The sequence below is a fragment of the Nanorana parkeri genome, unplaced genomic scaffold (genome assembly GCF_000935625.1).
Source record: "Nanorana parkeri isolate BGI_ZX_2015 unplaced genomic scaffold, ASM93562v1 scaffold129, whole genome shotgun sequence".
In the NCBI taxonomy this organism is placed as follows: domain Eukaryota; kingdom Metazoa; phylum Chordata; class Amphibia; order Anura; family Dicroglossidae; genus Nanorana; species Nanorana parkeri.
In genome coordinates this window covers 586,547-604,714 of record NW_017306397.1, presented here as the reverse complement: position 1 = coordinate 604,714, position 18,168 = coordinate 586,547, and the positions used below count along the sequence as shown (strand labels likewise).

The 18,168-nt window shown below is 41.5% G+C and overlaps 1 protein-coding gene across 1 annotated transcript in view; it reads left to right on the top strand.

The window, feature by feature from the left end:
- The window catches only part of FNDC3B (fibronectin type III domain containing 3B), a 297,291-nt gene that overhangs the window by 100,297 nt on the left and 178,826 nt on the right, over nucleotides 1–18,168 (top strand). Inside the window, exon 3 of the mRNA XM_018553783.1 lies at nucleotides 7,674–7,749. Coding sequence (XP_018409285.1) covers nucleotides 7,674–7,749 — 76 coding nt within the window. The remainder of the gene's footprint in view (nucleotides 1–7,673; nucleotides 7,750–18,168) is intronic.

Genomic DNA, 18,168 nt, shown 5'->3' with positions numbered 1-18,168 from the left:
GGGGGGGGGTGATTACCTCCCCCCTGGATTCCCGATTGGCCAGGAAGCCAGCTTCATGCTCCATGGTGACGAAGGACCATGGAGCCGGCTTCCCGGCAAAATCAGGAAGCCGGGCGGTGTGTACTGACTCGCCTCCCACCTTCCTGATACCAGAAGTTCTGGTATTGGGATAAGTATCAGAGCATTTGAGTGAGTATGTGCCCAAATACTTTGTATCGACAGTGATACTAGCACTTCTAATAGATACTAAAGATTTTATAAGGAACTCGGCAGGTCGATTGTTTCAAACATCTAGGAGAACTCATCGCAGTTTTTTTGTAGATTTAGCCTGTTTCACTTGCTTTTGTCTCTTCATGTAATCCCGGACAGACTTAATGATGTTGGAATCAGGGCTTTGTTGGGGCCATCTCTTACAGGGCACTTTGTTCTTTTTTTTTCACTGAAGATAAATCTTTATGGCTTTGGTTGAATGTCATTGTCCTGCTGCAGAACAAATTTAGGACTGATCAGACTACTCCATAAGGCCCCTTTTTTCAGACGGACCCGATCTGATGCCCAATGTAAGTCTATGGGCAGCTGTGTGTAAACAGATGGGCATCCATTTACACCCAGTTGACTCCGGCCCGGTCCAGAGGATCAGACGGATCAGAGATCCATTTCGCCTGACCTAATTGTGCCAGATCAGGGGTAATCTGTGCTGGATTGGGACACATGTATATTTACAGCTGATTCCCCATAGACACAAATGGGGTACGGTAATTGCAGTTTTTGGAGGAAACATTGGTGACATCCGCTCTGTACTGCTGTAATCAGGAGAGGATCCGTGCATGGATCCTCTCCTGATCAGCCTGTGTGAAAGGGGCCTAATGGTATTGCATGATGGATAAGTATCTGTCTGCTTCTCTGAGGAGACCATTCATTTTAATGAAATCCTCAAGTCCATGTGCAGAAATGCAGCCCCAAAACTGCAAGAAACCCCCATCGTGCTTTACTTTTGCCTGCAGTCACTCATCCTTGTAGCACTCTCCAGGTCTTCAGAGAACAAACTGACTTCTGTTAACGCCAAATATTACAAATTTGGGCTCATCCATCCAGAGCACCTTGCTTGTGTTTCCCTGTATAGGAGTGTTGCTTGGCCTTGTTTCCACGTTGGAGGTATGGCTTTTTATCCCCTAGTCTTCCAGGAAGGCAATTTCTGACCAGACTTCTCTGGACTGAAGTTGTGTGTACCAGGATCCCACTGGTTTCTCACATGTCTGAATGGTACCACTGGATTTCTTCCACTTGTAACGCAAAGTCAGCATGATGTGTCTCACCTTCTGCACTAGGTTTCCTTGTGCCACTGCATTTTCAGTCCTTAACGTTGCCTATTTCTTGACCTTGTTGATGCAGTAAGACCACCCTGTGTCTTGTTGCTGTGATCAGTCTTGCCATTGTATAAGATTTTTTTTATATTGAACTGTCTTCAGTGACTTCAGCCTGTTAGTAGAGCATGGTTTTTCCTCACCCAGTGTCATTTCTCCCACACAGCTGATTCTGTTTCATTTAAAGTAGTACTAAATGCTCACACTTTTTCTCACTAATGAATCCAGATCAATCAATTATACATTCCTCAGCAAAGTATTTCTTTACATTTTTGACCAGCACTTACATATACCAGGTTTCCGAACAGCTGTCTTCAACTCTCTCAGCTTAGTTTCCCTGAACTTCCTGTCTAGTACAAGATCATAATGGACAAAGCAGTCTCCAGCAGCTGCTCATCTACTAGCTTGGAGACGGAAGGAAGGAGGAGTGGGGAGGAAAGGAGTGGCTTGCCTCGCTCTGCCTCTGTGTTTATGGGGACACACACAGCTTACTACCACCCACAAGGGTGGCGCTATAGGACTCTGTAAGGTAAAGGAGCCACCCTAACACAGGATATCAGGGCCAGTGCTCAGAGGTCCAGCAGATTTTGCAGGAAATCCAAACCTTTAGACATCAAGAAGCAGCATCCATTGTATGTGATTTACAGTATTTGAAATGGCTTAAAAACTTTTTACTTTAATTATTAAATTTTAACCTACATGTTATCTTGTTGATCATTACCACGTGTTTATTATAGCAGTAATGGCAGCACAATAATTAAAGGCAAAAGATGGACACACCAAATATTGATTTGACTTCATTTTTTCTGTCTATGTGCTTTTTAGGTTGTTTGAGAAATAAAAACTATTTGCTGCATTAGCTTTGGAAGCATCTTTACTTTACAGCATTCTATCACAAGTGCCTAAAACTTTTGCACCACCACTGCAGACAGAGATATGTAGTAACTCAAGCAAATAGGAAGGGGATTTTGTGCACCAGGACAGTTCTCTCTCCTGGGATAAGCCTCATGCTATGGCAGCTGCTGTCATTGTACAAATCTGCGAAATATAGAAAGAACACCACTTCAACAATCTTACTTATTTGTTCCAATTTGAAAATGTATGATATTGGCATTGTATTTAAAGTTCAATGTCTCTAGAGGATCAATCTAATGGATTGTAGTGGTGACGGTTACTAGGAGTCTATTGTCAAACACTTCACTACCCCTCTAAAGCTGAGTTCTAGGCAAACTGCTAATTATACAGTTGAACTATATAACAATTTTGGAACTGTTTTTGGGCAAAATGATGTATAGCTCTTTGGGGTTACTTTTGGAATTCAAGCACCCCTTCCAGACAGCACAACCAGGTTCAAGACTTCCACTGTAGTAGCATTATAGCCTGTCAGGAAGGTAGGTAATGGTGAAAGAGAAAGAAACACGGGTGCACCTACCAGTATCACTAGTTGACAGGTTGAAATATAGAGCTTTTGAATGCTCACTGTGGGTAAGTGCACCGTGGCAATCAAGTACATTTATTTATTAGTGCTGTTCTTGCCCCTAGCTTCTTTCTTTTTCAACAGTAATTAATCATGTTTAACCTTTTGATTTTTTTTTATTGTGAAGGAACAGCAATCAAGATTGCATTAATCTCCCTGTTGTTATATGTGTCTTTATTTAGTCGTATCAAAAGAACATGGTTAAATCCACATTCTAGTGTAGAGAACAGTAAAATAATAGCATTATTCCAGTGAGGTCATTATTCTGCTCACTCTGCTTTCCTCTCCTGTCAGCATGTTCACTGAGCATGCTGACAGGAGAGGAATTGATCTGGGATCTGCTGCTTCCTCTCCCAGTATAACTGCTGCTCTGCTTAGTAGACTGACATCAAGATATAATAAAACAGTGTAATATTCAGGGCGGATATGACCCGTAGCCAGCCGTATCAGACAACAAACTTTTATTCATTTCCACAAACAGTCAAAGTAAATTGCTTATATTCAGCAAACACAAGACTTCGGCTCAGTGCCTGTATACTAAGTCCCACCTCAGGGTTAGAGTCCCAGCCTCAGGGTTAGAGTCCCAGCCTGCGCACAGAGGGTTCCAGTATGGACGCAGGTGCCCCAGCAGACTGTATTCCACAGCTTAACACACATAGCCATGTGTCCTGTTCCAAACACTCCACACAGCCAGACTGACTGGCTTCCTGTTCCTTTTTAACACACCCTCTGGCTGGTGGTTTAACCCTTTCATTACCGGAACTGGCTGTAGTCAGGGATGGAGGCTCTGAATACAAGGTGACTTTAACGGGACCACCACCTAAACAAGGGAGGGATATACCGTCCATCCAGGACCCATTCCTGGTGTCCTGTACAACACCTAAAAGTGCATTATATTATGTATTGGATTCATATTTTCAGTGATTGGTGTTTTTGTTTTTATACTGTATCTGCCTGGTTGTACACTTTCTGGTTGAATATGTGAATATATAGGACATGCTATACTCCTTTGCAGTGTTAACGTGGCTTGGAAAAATATGTTTCCTGACTTTCTGGCAATGTGTGTTTGAGTCTTTTCCAGCTGGCTGATGTATTAGAGAGAACAGCTCAGAGTAATGGAGACATGTATGATGTGACTGGGATCCATTGCTATGGTGATAGGGAATACTTTGCGGTGAACTGAAACAAGCATGTTCAAAAATGCGGCTTTTACTGCTAGTATATCTTGGATCCTCCACCCGTTATCTATATGAACTCTAAAAATTCACAAGGAGCCTATAGACCATATCTTTTTTGAACATGGATATAGAATTAAGAGTGAATATCCTGGATATTTTACACCCTTTGGTACCCCCTGAAAATATGTTCTATAAAAATACAGTAAAATTCCTAGGAAATGTAAAAGATGGAACTATGCCAAGCTAGTAAATTTCCATTTATTACTTTGAACAACAATGAAATTTAATTTATTCAAAATGTAAGCTAGCGAGACCTAAATTAAAAACTTTAATATATGACCTGTTAAGATTAAAGTGACATTAAAGTCACCCCTCCCCCCCCATTCTACTTTAAGGACTTACCTTAAAAGAAGCCTCTTGATCCGATCATCATCTTCTTTCCAGTAGTTTTCAGCAGTCCCTCCATCGCTGGTGCCGGTCTCTGATCCAGCGCTGACTGCTGTGGCTTCTGTGTCCCACGGTGTCTATGCGCCTGCACGCTCCCCGCTGCCTGCATTGACTTAAAGTGTGTCTCTCCTCTTCTCCCGGCCGAAGATCTCTACTGCGCATGCGCCCGCCCCATCATCCTTCACAGCCGCTCGAGGATCTTCAGACAGGAGCGAGAGGTGGAGACACAGGTAAATAATTACCTGTTTGGTAACTTTTAAATTTTTTTTATGTTTTTGCATATATGGTATCTACTGCTTGCTAGCAGTAGATATATGCAAAAAAGGTTTAATTATACTTTAAAGCGTATTTCCACTTTTGCAGTCAAATTTAAGAAAACCCTTCTATATGTTCGTTGTGTATACCTTAGATGTTTTTTTAAATTAGGCAAGATGGCTGATTCCAGGTTTTTCTTAGTCCTTTCAGAGTAGTCTGTCCTTATAGAAAGACTTGGGACTGAAATTTGAGGATTCGGTTTATCTGAAAAGCTTCATTACCAAACAATGGGCTAGCCACCTCACGCCCCTCACAGCCCCTCCTAACATTTCAAAGAAATAGAAGCGAGAAGCAATATTAACCCATAAAACCCTAACCCAAGTAAAAATTATTCAAACTACAAGAAACATTTTTTTTTTTTTAGCTTATGCTTTGTGAATGGGAACATGTAACAAATATAAAATAGGTGTTATCCCAATTTGGCTGCAAAAGTAGAAATACACTTTACATTTTGTTTTAGCTTTGGATAGAGGAAATCCAATAACATTAGTTTTTTGATGTCTGTGTCCGTGGGATGCAACAGAAAATGAGAGGAAATATTTTGGAAATGAGGGGAATTCCCTTCTTAGACAGCTGTCGCCAGAACATTTAAGATCTGGGATTTCCCATCTCTCTCTGTGAATATGGTCACCATTGCAAGTAGAGAGTTGATACATGCAGCGAAAAATCCTAAGAGAGGTTCTAACCCTTTCTCACAGCACCCAAACCTAAAAAAAAAGGTTTGCCTTTACATACACTTTAAAATGAAATTGTTCTTATATGTTTGTTACAATCTTTAGCATGTACAGAAATGTTTCTATAGAAATCAAAAGGCAAAACATTCTGTTATACAAACCAGCGTTATTGGAATTGTTGTAGACACAAATCAACAAACATTATTCTAAAATTCCTTTCTGACTAATGATTCATTTACAACAATGCCACAAAAAAAAAACCCTCAAGTGCGATTGAAAAACCACATATACCCAAGTAGGGAAATAAAATTCCTCCCAAGGGAAGTCAGACTTGGGCCTTTAGGTGAGTTTCCTGAACAATCATATGCCGAGTACTAAGAGGATAAGAGTATAAAAGGTGTAAGAGGCCCACAAAGCGCAACAAACAATTCATACAGCTAAATATGGATACAAAATGTTAAAATACATAAAAATTTCAATATTCAGTATCATATATGATGTATAAATATAATTTATAAATATAATAACATGTGAAATATTTCAGTCAAAAATTAATATACCAAATATTCCAAATATAATATAATTTTGATTTTATTTTTGATTGTGTTATTTTCCTTTTACGTTTATCACTTATTTGGTGACAATCTTGCGTGTGGGTGCCCATAGATAGGGCAGGCTGGCCTCCGTTAGAAGGGAAAACCTATCCTATGCACATATGTCCACCCAATGATAAACTGCCATTGGTCTATTCCTCTATCTGCTCCTCCCTCCACCAGTCACACACAAGTGAACTTACAAGTATAAAGAACTCTGGAAATTGTAAAAACACTTACCCTTGCAATGGGGCTACTGCACTAAAGGGTTAAGTGCTTGTTTTGTTGAGGGGGCTGAAACACAGCAGATATACTCACCTGACCCTCTGTTCCGTGGCGGTTGGCACTCATCTCTCCCCCCTTCTGCTCTGGCAGTGGGATTTCCCTCGGCATCCTCACATCTAATGTAAGTCAATGGACCTGCATTAGACGTGGTGACCTCAGTGGTCCTTAGACCTCTAGAGCCCGGGGAAGAAGAGGCTGCAGGGACTGGTGTAGCAGGACTGAGGATCAGGTGAATATATTTGTTTTATTTGAGCCCCTAGACAAAATGAGCAGTTAACCCTTGCAGTGCAGGGGGTAGCCCCAGGGTTAGAGGGTATTTTTTTTTTTTTTAATTTCCTGGAGTTCTTCTTTAAGGAGCACTCTGCAGACAGATTGTCTAAGTGTGGTTGGGTTATGCCTTTATGTACAAGTCCTTTCAAGTCTTTGGCAGCTTCCCACTGACTGTTGGCTACAGCTGTAATACTGTTTCTCAGCCTCTTGCTTGGCACTGCAATATTTTCCCAGCGTGCATTGCTGGCTCCCAGTCCATACCCATTTTGACAGTACCATGCGGCATGCTGCAAAGAGCTGGAGATAGCAATATTGCAGCTGACAATTGTGAACGGCGTGTCTATAACTTCACATAGACACGTGTGATTCGTTTCGTTCCGAATCGAAATTTGGACGAATTTTCGGAAATTCGGACATTCGGATGTATCCGAATTCCGAATTACAGACATAACGAATGCAAACGAATCCGAATTTCCATTTCCGAAATTCGGTAGCGGTATTCCGAACGTTCGTTTCTTATTCGTTTCGTTCGTTGGAGCAAAGTGACATTAGAGGAGAAAAATATGTTTTCCCCCTCAAATGTCACGAACGAACGAAACGAATAAGAACAGAAAACGAAATGAACGTTCGACCTACCGCTACCGAATTTCGTCCGAATTCCGAATCCGAATTGACTTTCACACCCGAATCCCGAAAAACGAAATAACACAAATCCGAATTTAAAACGAAACGAAACAAATTTTTTGGCAGTGCACATGTCTAACTTCACACTGCGTCTTTGTCATTGGAAAGTCCCATCTCATAAATCGCTTCCTAAGAAAACCTATAACTTTCCCGTCAACAAGAAAAGAGCACATATCCATACAGCAGTTCACCAATCAGACACATTATTATGCTTATGTTTGTGCCGGTTTTCTTTTACTTCCCTTTCCCTTCCATTTGTATGTTGTACAGTGTTCATGTGGACAACAGGATTAAATAGGGGATGTTAGTGTGTGAAGTCATGCAGTTCCCCAGTAGAGACACCAGATGTTATATTATTCTGAACTGCTTTTATCTTATTTTGACAGGTCATTCTAGTTCAGGTTAACCCAGGAGAAACCTTCACAATACGAGCCGAGGACGGAACACTGCAGTGCATTCAAGGTAAGGAAAACTGACGTCTGTGTTACAGGCTGGAGCTACAAAGCTTTTCTCACACTAGCCCGTTTCATATGTGACACTGAAGCCTCTAATCCCTCGCTGTGGTTTCTGGGGCCTGGGAGCATGATTCAGTCAGCCTTTTAGAGTACAAGTTACAGTTGGTTTATGTTTCTTCCATTTACAGGGAATAAATAAATGGGTTTATTTAGGTAAAAAATTCAGTAGTCCTGTTGCTGCATGTGTTCCAGCTCACTGTGTCTGACAAGGGTATGCAAGGCCAACCAGTAAATTCGGTTATATGTACCCTTAGTCATCTAACCAGGCTATATTTAATCAGGCCATTCATAATGCCAGCACTCATACAGTTCCATCACAGCTTTGAGCCTGCATCAGATTGCATATTCTTAAAGCAGCATATTTATAGATGCACTCTGTACTTCCTTGCTATAAGTAATTCCCAGAAACAGCCATTTGTCCCTGAAATCTCGGCCATCCTGACAGCTGCGGGCGCCGCTTCTCCCCCCCCCCCCCCCCCCCCCCCCCCCACCCAAAAAAAGAACCTTTATAGTCCGGGCAATTTTTTTCTCAACCCTGCAAGGGTTAAGTGCTCAATTTTGTCTAGGTGCCAAAATTCTTTTTTTATACTTACCCGTTCCTCTGAGCCTCTGAGGCAGCTTGCATTTAGCTTGGTCCCTGGAGCCTCTCTCCCCTCCACTCCAGCAGTCTAAGGTCTTATGAGTCATCACATTCTATACACCTTGTATAGAACATGGGGACGCTAAGGGACATTCCATCACTGCAGTACAGGGGACGAGAGGCTTCAGGGACCAGAGTTGCAGCGAATTGGCTCTGCAGTTCAGATGACTATAACTTTTTTTATAGCACCTAGACAAAAAAAGAGCGCGTAACCCTTGCAATGCAGGGGTAGCAAGGGTTAAGAAAAAAATTGCCCGGAGTTCTGCTTTAAATATATATTATAGTAAGGTGTGTAGCACCCTTAGCCCCCTGACCCTATAGCCCTCTGACTTAAACAGCCATTGGTTGGTGATTGTAGTGGTTTTGCTATTGCTGTGTCTTAGCTGCAAAGGTACAGGACATACAGTACTCATCATCCATACATGCGCAGTGCAAAGATGACCCAGTATAGCAAAAGTGCAAACCTTTTTATGACTCTTCTTTAGTTTAGAACAGTTGGTAGTTCACGTGTTGCTGTGGGATACTTCACTTTGCACATTGCTCTTGTAAGGGGAGTTATGCCTGTCAGTCTTGCAATGCCTCATGGGATTTGTAGTTCCACAGCAGCTGGAGGGCCTGAGTTGCCCACCCCTGCTCTATAGTGTTCAGTGTCCAAGGCCAACTCTAAGTAATGAGGAGAGTATGTTTTACTCTTCCTACACTTCTCCTTTAATAAAATACCAACCTTTTCTGGAGAAGAAGCTGATCTTCAGTGCTGCTCACAATGCTAAAAACTGAGCCATTTTGGCATGTGATTTCTGCTGAAGGTAAATCTGTAGGGGGAAAAAATGAACTTAACCTGTTATAACATAGAATGCACCATAAGTTGAATCCCCTTTCCCTGTGTCCATCTCCCACCAGTATAGCAACCATGTAAAAAAATCAGTAAAAAACACCCCTCATTCATATATGCATTAAGAATAGCTCCATATAAAAAAAATGTAATGTAAAAATCTTAATGTCAAGTTATATTGAATGTTTCCACCTATGCATATAGTTATGCCTTTGGCTGTTTTTCTTCTCTAAATAGCAGTGAATAGGATTCTTCGAATTGTGTCATTCAAATAGTGCCAGGAACAATATGCTGTGATTGTTGACCTTCTAACCTGACACTTCTCCAGTTGGATTGGCCCTGAACCATGGCAGAAGTTTCAGCTCAGTCTATGTAGATAATTATGCATGTCAATACCTCTCAGTGCACTTGTATCTATCTCTGTGTCTACATTCTACTTTAAGTGGAATACTCTGTAATATCATAGGTAAGATGGCCAAGGGAGAATTGCTTCTCATATTTCTGAGCTGAAAAAGGTGCCATTTTGGTAACAAAATTTTAGCCAAAAGACACATTTGTTTCCTCTGGGTCATTTGACCTGTTCTGTTTGGATAAATGCTATCAATACGTAGTGGATGTAAAAATACTAAGCATTTTGTTTTGGATATTGTAGGGAATAGTTAAAGTGTATTTTCACTTTTAGGGTCAAATTTGAGAAAACCCCTCTATATGTAAGTATGTGTTCCCATTTACACTGCATACTAATATACATTTAAAAAAAAATATTTCTTACCTTTTACATCTTTTGTTGCAGCAAGCAAGATGGCTGAATCTAGGTTTTTCTGAGCACCTTCACAGTGCCCTGTCTTGATACAATTACTGAGTACAGAAATGTGTGGAATGTGTTTTTTTCCATTAACATACAATGCAGAAGCCAGGGCTGTAATCATTTAACCCTTTGCTAGGACAGGCAGTGTTCAAGTCTACTGTACAAATCATAATTAAATCAGCCAGCACACTACAGACAGGGCTAACACAAACCCCTCACAGCCCACCCTACCATTACAAAAGTAAAGTTTTAGCAAGTAAAAAAGCAATTTAAACTGCCAGAAGCATTTTTTTTTTAAGCTCATGCAATGTGGATGGAAACATGTAACACATATAAAACAGGTGTTATTAGAATTTGGCTGCAAAATTGGAAATACACTTTAAGACCTTTGTCAGGTTACCTAATCTTGTCTGTGTCCCGTCATGGAAATTTCCCTTCACTTCCTGTCCCAGAGACGCAGCAGGAAGTAAGAGGTGGTCTGGTGATCTCTCCAAAAATGCTATCCCCTTTTAAACAGAGTAGGTTTCCGTTTTGGAAGATTTCCCTTTACCACCATTTCTGTGACAAATCAACCATTTAAAATGTCCCATCAATGGTTAATTGGAGCAATAGTGAGGGGGGAATCTGCCCAGAAAGCAAACAGACAGCAGCAAAAACCTGACAGAGAGGTTCTAGCACCTAACCGCTGTATCCAAAAAAAACAAAAACAAAAAGTGGACATTACATTTTATGGTTTGGAAAGGTATGTCACTCGTCACTCAAAAAGTATTGACTATAAGGACAGCAAATCAACTAGCATTTTCAGAAGGAGGTCAGCAATGGCAGCCCCTATTTTCTTTTATAACTGGTGTCCTTTAAATACACTGGTGCCAACACAAACCTGTAACAAGCAATACAAATATTTCTGACAGTTAAACAGTTCAAGTGTTTATATGGCGTTATATGTCCGACCTAAATGAGGAACAGTTGTGGAGGAAAGGAAGAAGAAAGAATTTGGCCAAATAGTAGGCGAGATGGGAACTGTGGTAGAGGTGCTCCTCGTTGTAAGAATGAATATTTTTTTGGTATTTATTACTGTACACTATAAAAACATTTTTCCAGGTTGCTATGGACAAAAAATACAGTATATCTTCTGCAGTATTGTAGAATGCCCCTCTTAAATGTCTTCCATGATCATGTTTTCCCCTGCTCCTTTCCCTGCACCCCATAAGTCACATATTGGAACATTTCAGGAAAGATACATTATGTCACGTTTGTTTTGCATACTCTGTCCAAAGTGTGCATGGGCAGTTTGAAGCTTCATAGGAAGTCAGGAAAGTTCAAAGTAGTGCAATAATATCTATTCCAAATGTGTTTGAATCAAGGAAAAATCTTTTTTTTAATGTATTTTTATGAGGAAAGTGAAATATGTTTTCAATTCTAAGATTCTAAGTCTAAGACAATTCTTTTAAATTAAAGATGGGGTATATTATTGTTGTTGTTCTTTCTGTTATAATTCTGTTATGAGAAGTGAGAACTAAAATTAAAAAGCTACATTATTTTTGCTGTTATTAATCCTGTTATAATTCTGTTGTGAAAGCGTAATAATGAGCCAAGACTCCTCAATATAAACTTATCAGGACCCCACACACTTCTGTCACAGGATAATTAATTACTTCCCGTGCTACAAATGGAAGTTTATTGTTGGAACATGCGTGTGCATTCATAAGGTACAGTAACTGGCTATTAAATGATCATTACCCTAGGGCATATTCTTTTGAGCAAAGCTCCAAAACTGAAAGTAATCATCCTAAAAGTACACATGGGGTAATTTTACTAATATATAAGATGAATTTGAGAAAGTGAGAGTATATGTTCTGTTGGTCAGAGGTGTATAAATTATTATGGAATTTAGGAGGTAGTCTGTCCAATCCAGGTGTCCGCAGGATTTTTTTTAGGAGCCTGCTCCATTTACATCTACAGAGAACCTCAAACGTTAGACGCCAGCTGTAATTTTTAAGGCGCATTGGCTACCTGGCTCCTGGGATATGTTCACCCTTGCTGTAGGTACATGTAGATGTACTGTAGAATACATAGGGTTCCTGTGCAAAGAAAGAGTTTGGGCCACCCTTTGATGCTAATAAGGATTATGCCACCTACAAATACAATACATGTAACCGCCCAGTTATCCAGCATCCAAGGGGGTTGCTAGGTGGCGGATAACTGTAATTTCTGGTTGCTTGAGAGGTAATGGTAACTCTCAAGCGACCACCCCCTGCTGGCTATTGCTCACCATTGTTTACATTCTGGAGCCGGCCGCTGAATCCAGCTGCGGGTCAGCAGCAAGATGTAAACAAAGAGTTTAGTTACAACTAAATACATTTACGTTAAGTGATGCAGCACATATATTTTTTTTAATTAGAAGGCCATAGGGCTACTTTAATCATAGTAAATGCACAGAATTTCAAGTTAAAATTGTTTGTTTGTTACAAACTGTTTGGACTTAAACATTATTTTTGTGACTGTTATTAGTGAGACTTTTATACGAGGCAACTTATATTTTAGATTTAGTGTTTGAGGTTTCTAAACATATGTGGGAGTTCAGGCTCCCAGTCTTCCCTATTTTCCAGGCTTTGAGCTCTGTATACTTGTGAAAACCAAAAGTACTGGACTGTGCTGCTTGTCGACTGCTCCAGACAGTTATGAATGTGACCTGGCAGCCAGCAGGGTTTCCTGCTGACGTGGCTTCCCACAACAGGAGCAGAACAGAGCTGCTTCAGTATACTGCAGAGGAGACGGTTAAAGGATGAATCACCAGCACTGCTATGAGAACATATGGAATCTGGCTGAAGCTAATTGTTCATAAGTTCATAACAAAGAAATCCCCTTTTTAGCTGGAAAAAGATGGGATGGTTTAACTTGAGTTTAAGTATATAGAACTGGCTTTTTAAGTTGAATAGATAATGTTTTTTCTTTTTTGCAAGACCAAGGATCAAATTCATATGCCAGTGATTTTTTTCTTTTGAAAGAGTAAAATTATCTTTCCTGGGGGACCCTTGTTCTATCTCTAGTTCCACGTCCTCTGCTGTGCTATGAACACAGCTATGAGCGGCGAATTCAGATGGAAAGATCATACTGCCAAGCATTTAATCCAAATAAATATTTGTGCTAGGGATGCACTGATACCGATACTAGTATCGGTGCCGATACCGAGTATTTGGGCGAGTACTCGTACTCAACCAAATGGTCCCGATGCCTATCCTGATACCTGAACTTCTGGTATCAGGAAGCCGGGCGGCGAGTCATTACATGCTTATTGGCTTTCTGATTACCCGAGAAGCTGGCTCCATGCTCCCTGGTGACGAGGCAGCATGGAGCTGGCTTCCTGGCTAATCAGGAAGCCGAGGGGCGGCGAGTCCGTGTCAGTGCCCAATGGTGGACCTTTTTCTTTAAAAGAGAACTATGGGGTAAATGTTTTTCCCCATAGTTCTCTTTAGTGTCAGAGGAGGACGTATACTAACCTCCTCCTGTGACCCAAAGCTCAGTATATATACTGATAGCGCTACAATACTGGTGAGATCCACCCAGCTGCGTAAGTGACAGCTGGCTCTGCCTATCTAGTGCTGGAGGATCGGAGAGGGGAGGATTCCTGCCGGGAGCAGTGACTAACAGTCACCGCTCTCTGCAGGGAGATGGTCGGAAAGTGAGTGAGCAACTGTATGTGCTCGCTCACTTCCCGGTCAATAAAGCCAACCTGTGACAGCTTCTTTGTCACAGGTCGGCTCTAACTATGAGGATGAGTGGAAATCACTCACCTCATAGTTCTCCTTTAACTTCTTGTTAAAGAGACACAACAGTAAGTGAGATAAGGTGGTTTATATAGCTGGGCGATAGGATTTCCTATATTTCTTAGAGCCATCAATGGCTTAACATTTAAAAATGAACCCCTAAATCTCTCAAGTGAGGAGAAATTATTGGATAATTTTCCCTACCCCATTGTTTCAGTGATCATAACATTTAGGAGTTCCCATAGTTTTTTAGTGACAATGATCATTTGGACAAACAGAGAATGTGAATCACCCCAGCCAGTATAAACTTGAATGGAAGCATTAAAGCCTCTGTCGCTATTCAAATTTTTTTTTTTCTAGTGATACTTTTTAAGGCTTTATGCCTTCAAATAGCCTTAGTTGCAAATTCCATTATGAGGGTGGCTACACACTGTTCTCCATGGTACCGCATAGCCACCCTCCTCTGCTCACTCTTGCCATGGACTACAGTTATATGTGCCCATGCAGGCAGAGTCACGTGCTTGCACTCCATGCCTGGAGATGAAAGGTGCAGTGAGGAACGCGCAAAGGAGAAAAAGAGGTGTATGGTATTTAAAAATAATAGACCCTTTGAAAACAAAGATAGTGGTTTAGGACAGCATTTCCCAACCTTTTTTCAGCTACAGCACCTTTTAAAAGTATGCACATTTTTGAGGCACCCCAGTCTACAGTGTAAAAAAAACATAAATGCAGAAAAATATAATTGCCCCTTGTGATCATTATCAAAGCCTTATCCTAGAGGTCTAGTATAAATTTTAAGGTGGTGCCCCATGCAAAAACAACAAAATCAATAGAAAAGGTCAGTGTGGAGTGTCCCCTTCACATCTGTGTTTCCCCTGTACAAGAGAAGCTGCCCTCCTTCACATCAGAGCCCCCCCCTATACATCAGAAGCCTCCTTCACATCAGAGTCCCCCTATACATCAGAAACCCCCCTCCTTCACATCAGGAGCCCTCTTCACATCAGAGTCCGCTCATATATTTGAATCCCCACTCCTTTTCATAAGAGTTCCTCCTATACATCAGAAGACCTCTTCCTTCACTTTAGAAGCCCCCTTCACATCAGAGTCCCCCCCATACAACAGATGCCCCTCCCTTCATATCAGGAGCCCACTTACTATCGGTGTCCTCCCATTTAGCAAAAATTTGAAGGCCTCCCTGACAAAGTCAGAAGGCACCCCAGGGTGCTATGGCACACTGGTTGAGAAAGGCTGGTTTAAGGCATTCGCCAGGACTGAGATGTCTGTTTTACAAGGATTGATAGCGACACTTTATTCATTTTCAGGGCACTTGCAGCCGTACTAATTGCTGCGCTACATTATCAGATAATCCAGCAGTCATTTTTAAGCATTTGCTATAGTTTTTCTTGGGTGAGAATCGGCTTTATTTATTTTGTTGAAGTCTTTGCTCCATCTGAGACCTTGGTGGTATGGATGTGTTTGATGTCGCTTTTGTTTGTTTGACCTGTGACATACAGGTCAGAGCTTCTTTTCTAGTCTACACGAACCATATTTCTGTAGTAGTGTTTACATCCTTGTGGCTTGCCACTGTCTGCTAATGTCTCCTTCATTACTGCCCTCCTGCTGAAAGCCCAACAGCCTGTGGTGACATCACTAATGACCTTCTATCTATGAGTCACTGAGTAACTCTGTTCCATTGAGTCACTTTACAATTACATGCAGTAAATGAAATTCAGCCTAGTAGGAGTATGCTATGTGCATCTCCTAAGTTCATATTTGTTTCACAGTGATCCAGAGAGAATCAGTCAGTGAACCAGGTTGGTGATATTTAGGTTTGTAGTCGCAGGAAAGCAAAAGGTCAATTTTGTTTACTTTAGTCATTGGCTGTCTTACTGTATGTGACAAGTACAGCAATGAACTTGGTGGCAAGAGATGAAAATGCAGGGCATGGTGATGACGTTATGTACAAAATAAATAATAGGCATATCAAATGGAAAGCAGCCCTAATGAGAAGCGTGTGAAATGAGAAAAGGTCAACTGTGACATGACATGGTAATATTATTATTATATTATACAGGATTTATATAGCGCCAACAGTTTGCACAGCGCTTTATAAAAATGAGGGAGACAATGCAATCAACACTACAAATTCAGTACAGGAGGTAGGAGGGCCCTGCTTGTGAGAGCTTACATTCTAGTATGTAATACACAATATATACTAAATATTTAGGAAATAGAAATAACTTTGCACAGCAATAGAGCAGATTATACTAAAGTAGTGCTAAACTCTGAAACTTTTTTTCAATAATGAATCCAGATCAAACAAACAGGGCCGACCCTACAATCAGGTGGCCTGAGGCTATTGCCTCAGGCGGCATCTCTGTAGTTCACGTGGTGGTGGGGGGCAGCAGGCAGAGTGGCATGGTTGTTGTACACTGGCCATTCCACTTCACAATGTTTGCTGCATGGCTGCCGCCCCCTTTCCAGCCAGAGCATCCCAGGTTGCTAATAGCTGGGCAGGGAGATGTGTGGGGGCCATACTACTAGTGATGTCACGTCCCAGGTTACTAAGAGCTGGATGGGGCGATGCAGAGCCTGTACACATCTCCCCGTCCAGCTCTTAGCAACCTGGGATGCTCTGGCTGGCGTCCAGCTGAGCTCCTGGCAACTAGTGATCACGTCCAGGTTGCTAAGAGCTGGGTGGGGAGATACAGAGCCCATGGACATCTCCCCACCCAGCTCTTAGCAGCGTCACTCTCCACCAGCTCCCTTCTCCCACAGATTGTGCACTATCCAGCAACCCTACAACCTCCCATTGCCTAAGGCAGCAAAAAGGTTAGGTAGGAACACCATTGCGAACAAATATACATTGAACTTCCTGTCCAACAGCTGTTCATCTATTAGCTTAGAGAATGGAGGAAGGAGGAGCGTGGAGCAGGGGAATGGCTTGCTTTGCTTAGCCTGGGTGTTTTTTGAGACACACACAGCTTACTAGCACACACACAAGGGTGGCTCCATAGGAACCTGCAAGGGAAAGGAGTCACCATAAAACAGGATGTCAGGACCAGTGCTCAGGAGACCAGCCGATTCTGCAGGGAGCTAAAACTTTTAAACTTTAATTAGAAGCATCCATTGCAAGTGATTTCATCAGCATTTGAAATAGCTTAAAAACCTTTGGACTTTATTATCACTTTATGTAGGGGGAGTACAATGCAGGAGTTATAAGTAAACAGAGAGGGGATTAAAAGGTGTACGACAATGATGGGTATAGATTTGAACAATTGGATAACATTAAAGTGAGAGGTGAGGGAATGCACATAACAAAGAGACTTGTGAGTTGATCAGTAAAGCAGGCTGAGAAAATGATGCACACAGCAAAGTAGGTTGAGGAGTTGTATACTAAAGCTGGCCAGACTCGGCTTGAAATTCAGGTGATTCCTGTGACCTGGGTGAAATTTGAGCCGTGGAGGTACCTGTCGGCCCTACCATGTCTTGACAAACATCGATTGAAATTCAAAGAAACCGGACAGAATAATTGTCAGCTGAACAGTTCCTGCAGTTTTGGGTAGAGTAGGGAAGGGTTAAAAACCTGTCCATTTATTTTTTTGCTGTTTGTGTCCCATTGGAATGATTTTCCTTCACTTCCTGTGCTAGAGCCACAACAGGAAATGAGAGGATATCTTTTAAAAGTAAGAAGAGTGTCTGTCGCTGACAACTGTCTCTCTTTGAATGGTGCCCCCATACAAAGCTTTCTCCTCCAGTTCCAGTGTCAACTCTACAATTTTGGATTTTTTAGTGCTTACCTGGACATATAGAAAAAGTGAATCTCCCCAACAGGGACACATGCAGCAATAAAATCCTGACAGAAGTTTTAACCCTTTACCACTGTATCCAACACTAGAAAAAAAGGGTTATACATCCACATTGTGTGCACCAAATGACCTTGCACTGTGTGCATTCTGTGCACCACATATTACATTGAAATAGTAGCAGTGACATCATCATTATTGTGCTGCACATAGCCTATGCAGGGAGCAGATCGGGAGGGACCCACTACAGGCTGCCTGCAGAAAACTACAGGAGGGGGCGGATACAACACCTCCTGCACAAGGAGGGAGTAACTGGTCTATATCAGCGGATGCTCATGCACAGAGGCAAAGTTTAATGCTGCAAATTTTAAACTAGTACACAAAGCACATGAAGATTCCAGTAAGAACACACATGGCTCTTGTACAGTATTTAGATTCAATTATCTTCTTCCAGAGTTTTAAAGCCAGACCAGCTAGAGTCTAGGTGGGATCTCTTCTTGTGAAAACTAAAGG